General features: G+C 28.0%; 1 protein-coding gene across 1 annotated transcript in view; it reads left to right on the top strand.

Annotated features, from left to right (window-relative positions):
• LOC123296042 (potassium voltage-gated channel subfamily H member 8) overlaps positions 1 to 18,847 on the top strand; it is a 220,148-nt gene that overhangs the window by 144,705 nt on the left and 56,596 nt on the right. Inside the window, exons 7-8 of the mRNA XM_044877504.1 lie at positions 8,960 to 9,118; positions 15,498 to 15,680. Of these exons, the coding sequence (XP_044733439.1) occupies positions 8,960 to 9,118; positions 15,498 to 15,680 (342 nt within the window). The remainder of the gene's footprint in view (positions 1 to 8,959; positions 9,119 to 15,497; positions 15,681 to 18,847) is intronic.

Here is an 18,847-nt window from a genome sequence, read left to right as displayed (position 1 = left end):
TGAAAAACATTAAGTTGTGTAAAAAACACAAGTAGTATGCCGTCATCTAATATAGACACACATTTCTATAGAACTATGAATATATGATAATACCCTGCAGATTGTCAAGAAGCTTATAAAGTTTATGCAACCAACAACAGTTAAAAGGTGAAACATACACCTATAGCTAGATATACGGCTTAGTAATAAATGTGATAAGACCATATAGATATAGAAAGTAATATTATTTCTAGTGTCTCATCTTCCATAATATTGATAACGAGTTTTATGATAACATTTTATATTCACTATTTTACTGTTGGTTATAAACTATTCAAAATATATGTATACACAGGGTGTCTCAAGACAAAGTGCAACACTTGATTCATGTCTAAGCGAAAGGCTATCGCTCAAACGACACCATTACTTCACGAATCACGGATGGATTGATTCTTATTCAAATGAAGTAAATGAAGTGTCGCCCAGGAATATCCTACAGTTTATTAAAGCTGCAGTACTTCTGGAGCAAATTATTTACAATAAAGCAAACTGATCGCAACTAATATGATTTATTTAATTTAAAAAAAAAACTCCTAACACATCTAAAATACATATAGCCAATGTCAGTTCAAGTCCGGGTTCAGTTTGTATAATATTGGGCCAAGATTGGAAAAAAACTGACCCAATCTTATATTAACCTTGATTCGTTTATAGATCAGGGGATTCTAACAGAAATAAAGCAAGGACAAAATACAGTCTACTACTTAGCATACTGAATGGAGATAGTTCTTAATGTAGAAAGCGGAATTTTACGTGGTTAAAAACATTTTTCCTTAATTTAATAAAATTTTGCTTTAATTTTCCACCGTATTTATTAATTTAACGGAAAATTGTTACTGATATAGACTTTCATTTGTTTTGGAAATAATCTATTTTCAGTATTCAAACGGGCAAACACATTATTTGAGACACTTTGTATTTATAACATTCTGTATGTACTACTCTTAATACTAACACCAACATTTCTGCACTTCATTTTACCAGTCTTATATAAAACGATAAGTGAAGGTTTGAGCTTTTAAAAATATAGTTCTTTCAATGTGATAATATAAAATATATCTTTAGCTTAAACCTATTTATTTTGTTTTAATATAAATTATTATTCGTACTATTGTAATACGTTTGTAGAATAAAAAAGATAAGACCATATTTAAAGTAGAAAAAAAAACAACTTATTAAATTTTTCCATACAAATAAACAAAAGCCAAAATGAATCTAAAAAAAAAAAATTTTAATAAAAAATACTTTTTAAGGGACAAGTATTGTACTTAAAAGTAGAAAATAATTTTTTAGATGAGTCACTCATACACGACTATTTGTAAACGCTTGAGGCGCTCAATTTGAAATATTAAAAATGAATCGGAGCTTCCCACCCACTCACTCTACATATATACTTATTTTTCGATTCATACTTGATACTCAGCGCCTCAAGCTTTTACAAGATTCTACTAGCGCAAACATACATACATGCATACATATCTTGCAAGGTAAGTGAATGCAAAAAAAAACATTTACTCGTTTCATATCTGATTAAAAATCCATTACTCTCAAAATAGATTTAAATTTGACGCTAATAGAAGAATTGTAATCGTTGGTGCAGTTGAACAACAACGATGCCAAAGACGGAAGTAGAAGCAAATAAAGGCTTGAAAAAACAATAATAATCAAAATTAATTTTATTTTTACATTTCATGGAGCATTTGAACATCATTATAAAGCATAATTTCAAAATTTCCGTAAAAAGTGTGAATGAGATACAATTTATTATGACCATCTGTTCAACCAGGGTTTCCTGATATACCCGATACATTTTGATTATTTTACATTTAATAATAAATTGAAAACTATACATATACTTTTACCTTTTAACAATTCAAGTGTTATGGAAGGGGGATAAGTGAGAGCAACGGAGGTTAAAGCTGTAGGACGGTGGTCTTTACTTTTAAACTCAGAAAATAAGGTGGTTATCATTCCTATAATGTCATAAATATTTTAATGTTCTTAAGTTTTGTGTTGCGGCAGAATGAACGACTTTACTTCCAGACTTTGACAGCTGTTAGTGTAATGATTTCACGTAGAGAGTGTATTATTTTAACATTATTTCCAATGCAACCCCCAACGCTTACGTATCACATCAAATGGATTTGATAATTTAAGGTAGTACCTACACGAAAGTGATATTCCAAGAATTTCTCAAAACTCAGAATATAAAATATTTAATTCATAATACACTTGCTGTTAAAATTAGAAGATGATTTACCATGCCATACATGAGATATTAGCAATTAAAAGTGACGCAATTTGTACGTGTACATGGGAGAAGTGTATAAAAATACACAAATTTACAAATATTATATTTATTTACCAATGAATGACGTCCACCATCTCTATGAAAAACTAATATAATGTAGAATACTATATTTAGAAAATATATAAATAAAAATAAAAATTATTTACCATATAGTTTCGATAAAAAACTTAAATAAATAACTCGTTTTAGCGATGATTTTTGTGGAAAAGATATGAAGACTAATGTTAAAGGCATATGTCATAGTGTGTGTATTTATATGTATACTAGAAACAGTAGTAAGGAACTACAGTCTTTTGAAAATAATATATGGTATATGTATAATAGTCATAGCACAGTTAACGCACTGAATGATAGTATTAGTCCAAAACTTTTTGACTGGACGGTCGCGGAGGAACTACCTTAAGGACCACAGTAATAACAGTTTATCATCAAAGTAATATCAGTCACATTACCACCGCATTACAGAAAAGGAGACTTATTCACACACATCTGTAACCATAAAACATACATACGTTGTACAATCTCTTCATGGTACATAGAATACAAATCAGTAGTTTTATCGATTAAACTTATTTTTCGAGTTCCAACAGCCAGTATTACACGTACTTTTAATAAAATGATTTTGAAAAGAAAAAAAATCAGTGCGGAGCCCTTTATTCGCACTTGACCGGTTTTACTTGTTGTTACAGCGACGGTAGTTTAACTACTGCGGATTCTGAGATACAGCCCGCTGATAGAAAGGCAGGCGGACAGCGGAGCCTTTGTAATAGAGAAAGGTAACTCAAATTGTTACTTGTATGAATGATTTGTAGGCCATAAGATTGTGATGACTAAGCTGTCAAATCCCCACTAGACATTTATTTCGTAGAATGAAATGTTAGGAAATAATGCGAAAAATTTAATGCAAGGGCCTTCTGATATAATGTATACACAGTGTAAGTCAGCACCATATGGGAAAAAAAATTTTAATAATTGTTTTTTCACAAAATAGTTCTTCGAAATATTTAAGTTTCTCCTATTTTCGACTATATCGACTATTTTTATTGCATAAAAAGTTTCAATTAAAAAACTACGATAGACATGCAATATTATCCATCAATCTTTAAAAATTGATTCTTTTTCCTAACTCTTCTCTCATTAGCTCTGATAATTTATGTCAACAGACCGAAATTTCTATAAACATTTACAACTGACAAATTCAATGTAGTATCAATCTGTCTACTCATCTATCTTTAGAACATAGCTTATCTTAAAGAAGAGTTAGTTAAAATAACAAAATCTCATCAACTTTTCTCAATAAACCTTGTCGATATTGTAAAAAGTAAAAGTACTGGGAAAATTAAACATTTTTCGACAAACCTGCGTTCGAGGCCATGTCGGACATTCTTTAAGAACTTTTTTTCATAAACAAACTATAAAATAATTTTCCGTGTGGTGTTGATTTAATTGGACACACTGTATATATTTATAACATGCAAATGATAATCTTTTTGACATTAAAACAGCCACAATTTAGAATAAAACAACGTATTATACAGAAATTTTCAGAATTTCATAGGACTATATTTTAGGAATGTGCTCTCTAACACAAAATAAACAAAAAATTTCATAAAAACTTTGTATTATGTTATATGTGAGGCTCAATGAAGTCTATAGCTTATTTTATGTCTATTTACGTAAGAAGAACATAAGAATCGGCCCATGTTTTTATATGTAAACTTAATTCCAAAAAAACTGCCACAGTTAAAACATTCTAAGCGTACTCATCATATGTTATATTATAATAGTAACACTTAGAATGTTTTAAAACGAGCATTTTTTTTTGACATAGAGTATACTTTATGTTTCTTCAGAATATATATCCTAAATTGGGCCGTGCAATTTTGAAACACTCTATATATTATAGAAAGATATACACATGATAATATCACTGTGCTATTAGTCAAATATGTGGTTTCATATCATTATAATACAACTGATGATGGTCTTGTTTAAACTATTTTAAAGTTCCCACAGGATGAACATACTTGTACATGAGTCAAATATCCATTGACATATAATTGATAGACATTTTACCATTTATATTAAAATAAAATTAACATTATTTGAATATTCAAATATACCTAAAATATATTTCCCAAAGGCCTTTTATATGTTTTGTATCCACAAATAGTTTCAAAAAATTACTTAAAAATTAAGATAGTGACCAATATTTGATTGCACATTCATATTTTAATTTGTGGGTCCTTTATTATTTCGTTCAATAATCCTGTTGTTGATACTCTCAAACAATTGAAAAGTAAAAGATAAAACAAATAATATTAAGAATTCGATATAATAAAAATCTCAAATAAAAGTTTAAATTAGCAAAATTGATGCGGCTATTACAGGACACTGTTTGGGCGGCATGCATTTTGTACGCCTGAGCCTGGCAGTGTATCACGACTACTGCAGGAGCAGTCAGAGTGGTGATTAGGAGGAGCCAATTCGTCATCTTCTATGTTACTTCCCAGCTCTTACCATGGGAAGATGGACTTACTTGAGACTTACTCCGTAGCGTCAAAGCACTCCTGTTCTTAAACAGTTCTAAATGGTTCTGGGAGTAGTGGCCGGGGGTGAGCCTACTCTTTTTCGGTATCACAAAGGAAACTATGGTCTACGTGTGTCCCATCCCAAGACAGCCACTCTAACCTAACCTAACCTAAACTTGCTTCATGCATGTACACCATACCCTACATCAATCCACCTCAACTTGATGAATTTTTATTGAGACAACGGGAATTATTATCCTAGATATACCACGAAATGGGTTACGCTTTAAGCAATTAAGCTACCAGGGTTTGGCACTTGTTCTTCTAGCAAAATATTCTCTTTGTTTATTTATGTTCAAATCTCACCGTCTATAATATAATATCACCGTCTATAATATAATATATATCTATTATATCACCGTCTATGATATCTTAATATATATATTTCTTGTGTGCGTGTGTATGTAATTGAACTCCTCCTAGACGGCTGGACCGATTTTGATGAAATTTTTTGTGTGTGTTCGTGGAGATTCGAGAATGGTTTAGATTTACAATTTGGTCCAGTACAACTGTTTTTGAGGGCTCCGTACCAAAAAAATGAAATTTCATTAAATGGTGGGAGCGCATATAAATCATATCACATTATGTATACTATGTGTACTATGTATTTTTAATAGTATTCAGGTATTGTCAATAGGCATTTATTAGAGCCATATGCGAGCGCAGCGAGCTCTACTATCAAAGGTCAGGCCACTCCAATAAATAGGAGTTAAATTGGGGTTTAGCGGGATGGGTTTAGCGGACAGGCTAAACGTAGTATAGGTATTCATGAATTGGAGTTACGTTTTTACGGGACAACGTCCGTCGGGGCCGCTAGTAATATATATATCTATAATATCACCGTCTATAATATAATATGTCATTTAAAATATTTAAATATTCTTTATCTTTTGTAGGTTATTATACTTAGCTACACAGGATATTAACATCAAAAAAATCTTATTAAAATTTTGACAAAAAAAATAAAATTTCATTATCTTATTAAATATTTTCCTTTTTGGAAATAAACTTACAATATTTTTACGCTTATTATACCTTATTGTCTGATATATTTGGGAGAGAACTGTACCTTAGATTACAATTTTATAGCACCATTATTCCTACAATTTATATATTTTTATCAATATCAACAAAATTGATATTTTGAAAACCTTCTCTAATATGCGCCTCATTCTCTGAGCTTCAACAGATATTTACTCAAGATACGTTCATATTTACCTAAATCAAAGGGACAGAATATTCCTTGCCAGATAAAATATCGTTGTTAATTAGTCGTGAATACAGGACTTTGTTCTTATTCAAAGTACGTGATGGTGGGTTTTTCACATAATACCTCCTCAACATTCTACGAAATATTAAAAACTGAAATATGACATGCCAAATTAGGTACTCACCATTAAGTAATGATGTAGGTATATTGTGATTTTGACAGTAAATGCTGCTTTTTAATTTTTATATTGAAATAATGAATTACTGTTTTTACTTGAAAATAAAAATTCCTTTCTTTTGGTTGTTTGCCATCTGGTAAGCACAAGACAACTGTCGGTCGGGTCCGCTAGTACATACATATATTCATGCTGCTCTCTTAATTATTTATTATTTAAAAAGCAAGTTGTTCCTTTTTTTGGGCGTTGCTTTGTGCATGCTTTGAAAGCATTCATAAAATTCATAAATTCATTTAAAAGTGAGAACAATTAAATTGGTTTTCAATCAAAAAAACTAAAAATTTATGTTTCAAACAATTTTTCAACTAAAAATCTGTTAATTTTCCCGTTTCTATCAAAAATTTTCGTCTCAAGTAGGCCCCCACAAAAACTCCGCTTATGGCCCTTTGAAAAGTAAATCCAGCACTGCTTGTCTTCATAAAGTTGCTGTCTCATAGAGACCAAAATCTTTTAAGACATTGAAGATTCATCAGTGTTAATTGTCATCTTATAGGTACAACACTTTACTTTTATAAGCGGAAAAGAATATAATTAAAATGCTACCTACTGAGTGCTGTTATGATAGTTAAAAAACAACTAATTTCCATAAATGCAAATTAAATATTTATATATAACACTAGCTGTTACCCGCCCGCTTTGCATGGCGTAAAATATACGATATGATACGATATGATTACTACGTAAGTAGTTATCATATATGAATTTTATGAAATTCACACATTAGCTGCTATATTCTTTAGCTGCTATAGATTAAAAGGTACAATTTTTTTTAATTTTTACGCCCACGCACGGACATGTCAGAGGGGTGGAATGTCACAGAATTCGTTTTTAAAAAATTTCTAAATGTAATTTAAAACATTCTGACCAAGTTTTGAACTATTAAAAGCCATAATTGAAAAATATGAATTTTTTATTCATGAACACCCCCGCAACCCCCCTTATGGGTGGAATTTCGTAAAATCCGTTCTTAGCTGACCTCTACTTGACAAAAGGACTATCTATATCTATAGAAAGTCTCCTATATATTTATAGATAAAAAAAATGTTTCTTGTTGTATTGAAAAAGTTCGAATTATTAATTTTATAAAACAAAAGAATAAGAATTGTTTTATATGTTTTAAAAATTCAATTTATTTTTATTGTTTATTTTGTAGTTGAAAACAATACAAAGTTTTTGACTTAATTAAACCAAGTAAAAAGAATATTATTAAGATGATCTTATAAGAAACAAAAAACAAATTTTAAATTTTAAGTTGTTAAAAATAATGTTTTTTTCCTGATGTAATTTACAATTTCGAATGCTTCATGTACTATTAAATATCAAATGCCAGACTTTCAAAAATTTAAAAAACTGAGCATACTGGAAGTCTGTTTAGTAATCAAAGTAAAAGTCAAATTAGACACAAAAACAGTCTCCACGGACTCCGAAATCACAACTGAGTAACTTGTACAAACAAAAACTACGTAATATATTTATATATATATTACCTTTATATATATATATTACCCAAACAAATATCTCTACTGCTCTAACATCGAAAACATATTCGAAAACATATTAAACCAACTAAGTAAACCGTATATCTTACTGAGCGACACAAAAGCCCACAGTCCTACATGTGTAAGTTCCCATCTTGCAAACAAATGAAGAATGAATCCTCTTGAACACTGACAAACCTCTCCACTTATGCATATCTTTGCATTGGTAATTCTGAAAATTAAATGTATTAATTGAAGAAGTCAAATACTTGTTTTATTGTATAAAGAATTAAATATTATAGCTACTTTAACTCTATACTTTATGAATTACATTAGTTTAAAAAAGACATACTTCAGATTTAGTAGTCAACCCAATATGTGCTCATATTACCCACAATTTGTTTAATCAGGATATTTAATATGACGTAAGATAAAATTTCCTTGTACTTACTTTAAATTATCTCTATTATGTTTTACTTCTGACAACTCATTTTTTGGAATGAAAAAACATAAATTTTGGCACAAAATACAAATTGACAGATTGTAAAATATTTTTGCATATTTTCAAAATTCATGGCAAGCTGAATCGATGAAAAAATTTTTACCTCCCAACCAGCAAACAAATCATAACGTGCGATAAGGGGCATAGTTTCATAAACAAAAAATTCATTTTGTCTTTGAATTTTAGAACTCAACTGCTTTGAAATGAATTCTTAAGTATACAAATTTTAGTTGAAAACCATAACCAGAGGGATCAATTTTTGTCAAGTCATTGACTAGTTTCAGGCATTTCTATATAAAACTTATATCCGATTTAGTTGAAACTCGGCAAATATCTTCATATCAATCATATCTGGTAATGCTTACAAGGACTATAGATTTCTTAAGTAGTTCGGTATTCTGAACGATGGTAATTTATGCTGAGATTATACATAGTGAAAGATATTACCAGAAAACAGTATTACAAAATAATATAACGTTGATAATTTTTTCTCGTTTTCTATTTCAACCAAATTCCCGTTACCTTTTTTATAATTTGTTAAGTACCAACTGGTTTTTATAATACATAAAATTGTTTTTCTATATTTGTTTCAGATATTATATTGAATTTCCGTACAACATTTGTAAGTAGAAAAGGTGAAGTGGTATCGAATTCACGTTTAATTGCACTTAACTATGTCAAGAGCTGGTTTATTGTTGATCTACTTGCAGCATTACCATTTGATTTACTTTATGCATCACAAGTTTATGACGGTGGGGTTCGTAATAACATTTTATATTATTAAATCTATGTATATTATATAATTTAGTTTTATGTCTATAATCATTTACTAGATACTACATTATTAGTTATATAACTTGTATAATTACTAACACTCTGTAATTGTGGATACGAAATTTAATATAGTATCTACATAGTTTGTATAGCTAGTGTGCAAATTTAAAATTTTCTGGAGCAATATAATTATACCTAAACTTACCTGTTATTATCCACCACAGATAATTAAGCTGCTTTAACCTGTTGTAATTGCGATTGAATGATCCGAGAAGAGTTTGATCTAAGAAAAGAATCTCAGGGAGGGACTTGGGTTTTGAATAGTGTTTAAATTTGATGCACGTTCAAATACAGCAGGGATTGTATTAATTGCATAGCTCTTTAGATTACCTAATTTTGTAATTGAGTTATACATATAATTTTGGTAATACCTACTCCGAAAGTTTAATTTGTAAAAATACAAGCGAATTTATTATTAATTTATTATTTATTTCGGGTACGGAACCCTAAACTCGCACTTGAAACTTAGCTAAGAACACTCTCCATTAAATTGCCTTTCAAACGAAACAAAAAATCTAAAATGGTTCATCGATTTAGGCTCTACGATGCCACAGACAGACAGATAGACAAACAGACGGACAGACACACACACATAGCGGTCAAACTTATAACACCTTTTTTTAGTTCGGGAGTTAATAAAATAAAACAAACTGTTGCAAAAAACAGAGAAAATGGCTCAAACTAATTCAAGCGTAAGTAACACACTCGTAGAATGGTTCAGATTTAATTCTCACTTCAAAGTTAAACTTTCGATATAGGTTTTACAGAAAATGTTATGTTATAGAAAATAAATATTCGTTAATAGTCTAGCAGCAACTGAAAAGATAAAATCAGCTTGATTTAGTTTTACTTTTTCCGTGAAAATACGCGGAACATCAAACAAATCAGAAAACTTGGTAAAACTAATTTTTTCCCGAAATTTCACAACTTATACAATTGGCTATACTCAAATTTTCAAATCACAAGTTTCATACCCTTGTGCTGAAGCCTAAATCGATGTCAAATTTTCTTTTAAACTTATTCTTTATAATTCACAATATGGATGCTAAACAAATATTTCACAGAACTATCTGGTAATCGAGAGCTTAAATTAAGTTTTTAGAAATTTTGCATTCGAATTTAAAAAAAATTGAATGTGGTGGCTAGAAACCTAAACCTGAAAAAATGGTGTTTTTAAAAAAAAAACGAAGCTGCTTTAAAGCACGGAGTAGACATTTAACCTTGAAACTTTTTATTTCATACTCAAAATCTTTTTTAATTAAAATGTTTTAATTTATCAACAAAAAATGTATAACATTTCTTTTCCCTAGAGATTTCCGAACAGCAAATCGTATCGAATTTTCGCACACGCTCCATTAACATCTTCTTTCATTGACTATCATGTCGATTGAATCTAATTTCTTCATAAAATTTCAAAATAAAATCGAAGTGTGTGTTTATATGTCAGTAGTACTTAGTGATGTAGTACTTGCAAATGGTCTAAGTCTCATCAAAATAGACTAACTTAAATCCTCGAAAATTTTTTGTTTGATTTTGTAAATAATTTTTATAAAAAGTTTTAAAATAATTTTTAAATGTTCATTCTGTTCATCGTATCACATTCTCGTAAGAAACAAAAGCACAACGGAATATTATTCATAAAGCGACAAGAGAAAAATAGTTTAAAACATAAAATAAAACTATTTTTTCTATTATAAAATACTTTTACACCGTATAGAAATTGTATCTTCGATTATGTATTTTCTCAATTCTATAAAATTGTTGTTAGCAGGTAATTGAAGTAAATTACCTGGAAATTCATTTCCGGGATATTAACACCATAATAATTTAATTTAATGTTACTAAATATATAAAATTATTTATATATATATCACCTCAATTTTCCAGACAATTATCATGAAATTTAATTTATTATTTTTCTTAAAAGAAAAATATAACTATGTCATGTAGCAAAGTTAAAAAAGTTTATCTAATTTTCATTTTTTTTTCTTTTTTTTTTTTTTTCGAACAGTAGTAAAATAGATTTTTAATACATAATAGTTTAGATTGTTTCTTCAAAGTATATTATTATTATTATTATTAATATTATTATTGTTTTTGTTAAACTATTCTTTATTTAGTATTTATTTTTCTTTTTATCTTATATTTAGTTTAAGTATTTTTATCATTTGTTATTTTTATTTACAAGTTACTTTCTTTTTTTTATTAGAAGAAGAAAAGAAGATTAATTCGAGATACAACGGAAAATGATGAAGTTTTGGTTAGTAATTTATTTTGAGTTTATTTTTTTATTTTTTATTTGTTTTAAGTTTTTTTTCTGCTAAATAGGTTGATGTTGTCACTTCTAGATCGTAGTACACGTTTCTTTATCATTTGTTATTTGCCATGAAATGAGTAATCGATTGTTTTCTCGCTTTTTACTTTCCAGGCACCACAAAAACGATAAAAACTAACTTAAATATGATGTCACTTTCAATGACGACATTTTAAGAAAATTATCAATTACTCTTTTTTTTTATTTACAGTTTTAAACAGTTATTTTTTAGCATATTCATGTTAGAACAGCCTTAAACGCTTTCGTTTTCATAAATAATCTGTAAATTTTTTCTTATGTTAACCGCTATGAATTGGATAAAAACTATAGGATGTTCCATTTTCGATCTTATTTATTAAAATTCCGCTATTTCCTCGTTTGGTACTAGAATTTCATGAATTGTGGACATGTGACAAGAAATATTCCTTGGATGAACGTGTGTAAATGAAGTATTCTTTTTTTTTTAAATTAAAAGTTACAAAAAAGATCCTAATGGTCAAAATTAAGAATTAATTTCGACACATTTCCACACCGAATGGCACCCATTACGATTATTTCCAGATCATCTATTGTTAGAAGATCATTAGAGTAGACTTTTACAATGCACGAAATTGGCGGAATTTTAAAAAACTAACTTTGAAAATGGAATAATCTATTTAACTGTACCAAATTTTGTAAATTGTAACGTACTTGGAAGTAACTTTTAATAATAATTATTTAAAAAATATGAAATTAGCATCATAAAAAGCTCCTTTTTATTAATTACATAACTGCCTTCCGTTACTTATGAAAATTTAATTTAGTTATAGGTACTTTAAAGTCTGGTACATTCGCACGAAAGTCAAGCAAGATTCATGAATTCAATCACAGTCAAAAATCTTAATTTTGCATTTATTGGGTTGCTACTTCGAAAATCCATTTTAAATCTAAAATAATTAAAATATATATGAAAAATAGTAAAAAAATTTTACGAAAAAATATAAATTTTTTATTTATTTTATCAACATTTAAAATGTCATCAATAATATTTGAACCACAAAAACATTCATAGCGGTGGAATATTAAGATTACAACAAACGTAATTTTTTATTTTTTACCGCCTATAGTTTTTTAATAGTCGTATAAATACTTCTACTTAGTCTAGAATTATTTCAAGTTCGCATTATTTGAATTTTAGAACTGAATGTTACCATTTCCATTCTTCATCAATTTAGTAATATCAAAATCCTTTTTCATCTATAAAAATTAATCCATTAATTGAAGTGAAGAATAAAATGTTTTCTTCGTTGCACATATATTGATCGATTTGCATATGTTTTTTTTTTGCAAATCATGATTCGAAATATTTCTGATTACTAAGGGCATTTCCACCAAAAAGTTATTTTACAGTTTTGGATCTGGTGTACCAATGTTGAGATATGGTTGTGTTAATTATCATTTGTAATAATAAAATGTCTTTATGAATATTAATCGATTTGTTTTTCATCGGATTCAAAAACTGTAAATGTTGTTTGATATTCAATTGCTGGTTCTCTTCTTCCTGGAATTGACCCTGTATAAACAAATATGAATGAAATTGAAAAATTCATATTAATTTAATATTTTCTACACGTTTGCTTAATTTAGAAAGCACATTTTTTATAAAACACGTCTATATTTCAATGATTTATTGTATTTTTATGCACATACTGCGTTTAACAGTTTCAGCTGGAAAAATATTTCACTTCAGAAAATCATTCAAATTTAAATTTAAATTTTTCAAGTCATGGTATGTTATAAATTTTCTTCTTTCGTAATAAATCGATTGTCAGCTAATAAAAATGTTAAGTATATATTGGCTCTACTAAAAGTGAAATTTTATTATGTTCGATTTCATATTTTTATTGATAATTTATAAAACGATAAACATTTTTTGATATTCCATTTAAAAATTAATAAAAAACTAATTAACTGATCAAACATTTTCAGTTCATTGAATATAAAATTTTGATTTGACATGTAAATAAGGTTCAACAACTCAACTGTTTGTTATTCGTTATTTTTGCCCACTGAAACTTTTGAACGTTGCGTTGAATAGAAAGCATACAGGCTGTTTCCTTTATTGTCATTCTTTTTTAAGTCAAAATTTACAGACGTACTTTATAATTTTCTTGTCATAGTTTCGTCATAAATTTTAAGACTTTTGAAAAATGACAAATACTTGTTATATAATATAATAATTTTACATCTTAGAAGCACAGTTGACTTGCAGTTGCCTTTCGCTCCTTTGTTTATGTACATTGTGGATATTATCTTTGAAAATTAAAAATATTTGTTTCTAGAAATAAAATATTGGAAGCTGAACTTTGAGGGAGTTTTCTTTGTAAATGGTATTTTTTGCAGATCTTTTTAATGGTTATTTTCCCAATGGCAACCATTTTTAGTTTTCATTATTGATTCTTATATTAAAAAATTTTAATTGGAACATTTCTAATAGCATTAAGCGATTTCAAATCATTTATATATAAAGTATTTCCCATCTCTTTTTGGGAATGAATAAATGATAAAATTAGTCTAAGATTATGTCAGCGTATGACGGAAAAAATTTTCCCATGCACAATTTTTGTCTTTGCACATAAACGCCATCGCAAACATTTTTCAAAATCTAGCATGGCGATCGAAATAACAGATATAAACACGTTAGTACCAATTTTCTCTTTACTAGACATAATTCTTTTATTCACCTCCTGCCATTAAAAATTTTAGTACAAATAAACACAAGTAAAAAAGATCAAGTTTGCAAAATCATAATTTGAAGTTGAAGTTCTTTGAATTCTTTAGATGTCATTTCACATTAATCATTAAAAATGTCAAAGTTCGCACTAGATCACCGATTTTAATGTTTACCGCTAACTTTCGAGTCCTTATATCGAAATTTTGATCGCAATATACAATATTCACACTGTATATTTTAAATAAGATATTCATTTGTTTTTAATATGAAAATAAACAAATTAATTTAATAATATTTTGTTTATTTTTCAACACATAAATTAGATTTATGAGTACAATATACAACCAACCTACAACCAAATTAATTAAAATAATACTTTCTTTGTATTTGCATTATTATAAAACAAATAGACCGTAAAATTATGACGGATTAAGGTGCCTCATTTTTGTTAGTTTCTCGAAAGGTCTGAAAAGTATTTCAGTATTGGATAGAAAGATGGGAAATGCTTGAGTGAAACGCGTGGATAACATTATTGGTTTACCAAAACTTGATTTTCAATTTATCAAAACAATTACTTTTTTTCGTCTGCTAAATAAAATTAAGAATTGAAAAACCATAATCACAAAGGTTGCAAGTAGCAAAATGATAGCTTTGTACGGATACTTGAGAGTTTTCTCCTTGGAAGTATGGAATAGACAACGCGAAGTCCATAAAAATAATTACTCTTTAAGGATTAAAAATATTTACCCCAGAATATTTCATTTTCTGGAAGTAACTTAAATTATGAGCCTGGCAAATTAATTGCTTCGCCAGCTTAGAATTGATAAATATTTACTATTATATTATTTTCTATAAAAGCAAGAAAACAAGTAAAATTAATCAAATATAAATTGGCATGGCGATTTGCCGCACTCATAACTTTTGATTAACAAATATTTATCTATGAAAAAAGAATTCCAGAAAATGAAATATGCCGGCTGTACGGCCAGTTTGGATAAGGTCTAAAAATGGTAAATTAATTTTGAAACTCCGAAAAATGATTTTTCAATTTGTTATCCACGCGGCTTGCTTTAAGATTTTTCCTAATTTTAACCAAAACGGCTTTTTTTGAGGCAACATCATGAAAATGATCTAACATAATCCATCATGATCTTACGATCTAAAATTCAAAACTGTTTTTATATATAGAGTATAATATCCTTGTGTTTAAACTAACTAATAATTGTTTTATGTTACTTTATATTTACGCTAACAAATGTGTAGGAGGCAGGACATGGGCACATTCACCTTGTTAAATTGACTAGACTATTACGACTTGCCCGTTTATTACAAAAAATGGATCGCTATTCACAATACAGTGCAATGATCTTAACATTGTTAATGTTATCATTTACATTGGTTGCACATTGGCTAGCATGCATTTGGTATGTGATTGCAGAAAAGGAGCGACAACGTAATGAAAAAGATTGGGATCTTGGTAAGTGCATTTCTTATTCTATCTATTTGTGAATGTACATTTTAAGTGGAATATTGTGAAACAGTACGGATTGATGAACTGTATGAGATCATCTACTTAAAATTCTTGTTTAATAAGTTGTTTAACCTAATCAAACATAAGATTTTATGTTTAAATGGAATCAAAACTTAAATTTGAAAACATAGCAATAATTCAAAAGATTTATTTCATTTCTTTCATCATAAATAAATACTTAAGTTCATTTTCCTGAAATGCGAAAATTGTAGTTATCGACTAAGCTTAAATTTTTCGGGTGAGATGACCCACCAAAAATCATATTAAAAAAGATACGCCTACATGTAAAAGTAAGTTTAAGCACCACGGCGTCAGTTTTGCGCGGTACAGGTTAAATACAAGTGAGAATTGAATGTCATATGCCTTGGTGTCTCATCCCTACATCAGCAAGTATGAAAGGTGATGCTGGCGATACTACCTCGGTATAAGTATTCGGAAATTGGCAGGATATCAAAAATTATTTTAACATTTATGTATTTCGCTTCGAATATTTATGCAGAGCTAGTATCTGGCAACGTCGCACATATTTGCATAAAGTTTAGCATACTGTAGGCATTTAATATAAAAATTTTTAAATTCCTTATTAAATAAAAATTAAACAAAAAAAAATTTATTAATGGCAACTGTTTTTTAAACGTAACATCATTTAATTATATGAGCAGCCTTCAAAAGTGGTACTTGTTTTTGCTTCAATATTGTAAAAAAAATTTTATTAAAAAGTAAAAAATACATCACTCACAAGTTTTAACAACTCTCAATAAAAAACTTTTAGTCGAACTTTTAACTTCGAAACAAAAAATTATCGAATACAATTTTGTTATAAAATTATTATATACATACCACCTACAAAAAACAAAAACAATACTCTCTTTGTTTGAAAAAAAAAAAAAAAAAAGAATTTAAAAAAATTACTATAAACAAGGTATTAAATTTTTTTTAACTCTTTTGTCGTGATCTTGTTATAAATAAATATATAGTATCTGGATGACCGAGCTTTACTCGGTATTTTTTGAGTTAAAAAGACACAAATTTTATCGTAATATAATAAATTAACATTAATATAAGAATCATTTAAAATGTCTTCACACAAATACCAATTTGAATGTCCCAGTAATGTACTTTATTTCGCCGCCAATAGATGTCAGAAAGAGTTACATTTTGCAGTCAATATTTCAGTTTTTCCGGAAAACATGGATAAAACGGCACTTTCTAAAAATTAAACCACAAATGAAAATATTATTCATCAAATCATTCGACTAGTTTAAAAAAGCATAAATCATTTTCCTGTTTATCATAATAATTTTTATGAGTGTAAATTTCTGATGTTATTAATTTTCCATTTAGCTGTTCTTTATTCAGTTTTTATTGATATGAGTATATTAAAAAATCTTGTAGAACTTAAATAAGCTCTCTTTATGGTAATTATTCGAGTACCTACCTTTAAATAAATAAAAGAATACTCAAAAAGTTTTAATGAGAGTAATTCCAATTAATAAACGTTATATGGTATACAGAAGCAACTCATTAAGTCTATAAAAGAAGTTCATCGTCACATGGCATGTTGTGTCAATTAGTATTTCAAATTAATTAAAACATTTTTGATTTCATTTTTTATTTTCTTAAATATTTTTAAAGTTAAATTAAATTATTGAAAAATTACAAATTTTTTACGAAGTACACCAACTTTTATGAAATTTAAAACAGCTATACTCTGCGTCACAAAATTTTCACAGAACAAATGTTGAAAAGATGCCATACTTTTTTCTCTAAAACATATTTGGTTATATACATGTGATATACACTATTTTTTTGGTGATATCTATTTTAAAAAAACCTTAGAAGCCTTAGAATTTTTACTGATTTAATACAGTAAACTCTACATCTCGTTCGAATGATCAAGCTTTCTTACGCTTGTAATAGAGGCTGACTTTTATATATATTGTAAGATGTTTTATGACATCATGCCATATGACAGTATTCGTATTGAAATGAGGATATTTTATGAGAATGCAGGTAGACTGAAGACTGATCAATTCAATGTATGTAGTTATTATATGTATAAATAAAGTTGATGATAACATAATCTACAATTACTGTGAAAGCCATCAACAGATTAGTAATTAATGCATATTATTTTTGCCTATATGATGTCACATCATTACGGCTCGTGTTTTGGGTCACGTTATATACCTATCAAAAATTCCGACTTTTAATTTTAATATAATAAAACAATAATGTACTTTTGTGATTCAAAATCAGAATATTAAAAAAATATTTCTGCATAAATTTTAATTTTTATCAAATTTCATAAATTATTTTTCACTACCAAAAGTATCTTACTAAATCAGCATATGGAAAACTTTTTTATTATTCTAGATAAAAAGTCCCACATAGAACGCAACGCGAAATATTCAAATATAATATTTTAACAATCAAATACGAGATTTATTGAAGAATTTAATTAAATTTTTTATTTTGCCCTAGACAAAAGTATTTTTTTAACTCTTTTTTCACTTTTGACAAGATGTATTGAAAATAGTTGATTCTAATTAAAAACTGCGGCCAGATATCCAATATTCTTCATCTATTAAACATACATTTTGTTATTGTTCCCCTAGAATGCACTGAAAATTTTTTTTCAAATTATGCCGACTTAATTGAACACACTGTATATTGGAAATGATAATAATAATTCTAATGCTTAATTATTATCGTTTTCTTACACTGATTGCCTCAAGTGTTTTATTTACTTATTTATTTATTTATTCAGATCATTTACATAATACAATTAATGTTTTATTGCTTGCTTGTCTACCAACGAAACCAGAGAGGTTCTGTCTGTTAATTATACATGATAAAAAAATTCTAATGATATTTATGAGAGTTTTTGTGAGCCCGACCTTCGTTTATGTACAGATTTTTTCCCATTGCCGTTCGAAAATCAGGTAATTTAATATTTGCATTATTATTACTTCAAAGTCTGTGAAAAATTTCGTACCTCTCAAACCAATAAAATTTTTAAATTGTTTGAAAAAGTCGTTCAAAAACAGTTGGGCACAAGCTCCCAAGGTTGCAAGTGCATTGTGGTA

Source organism: Chrysoperla carnea, chromosome 3 (assembly GCF_905475395.1).
Source record: "Chrysoperla carnea chromosome 3, inChrCarn1.1, whole genome shotgun sequence".
NCBI classification, from domain to species: Eukaryota; Metazoa; Arthropoda; class Insecta; order Neuroptera; family Chrysopidae; genus Chrysoperla; species Chrysoperla carnea.
The sequence above is the reverse complement of the archived record's forward strand: the minus strand, read 5'-3'. Positions and strand labels throughout refer to the sequence as shown.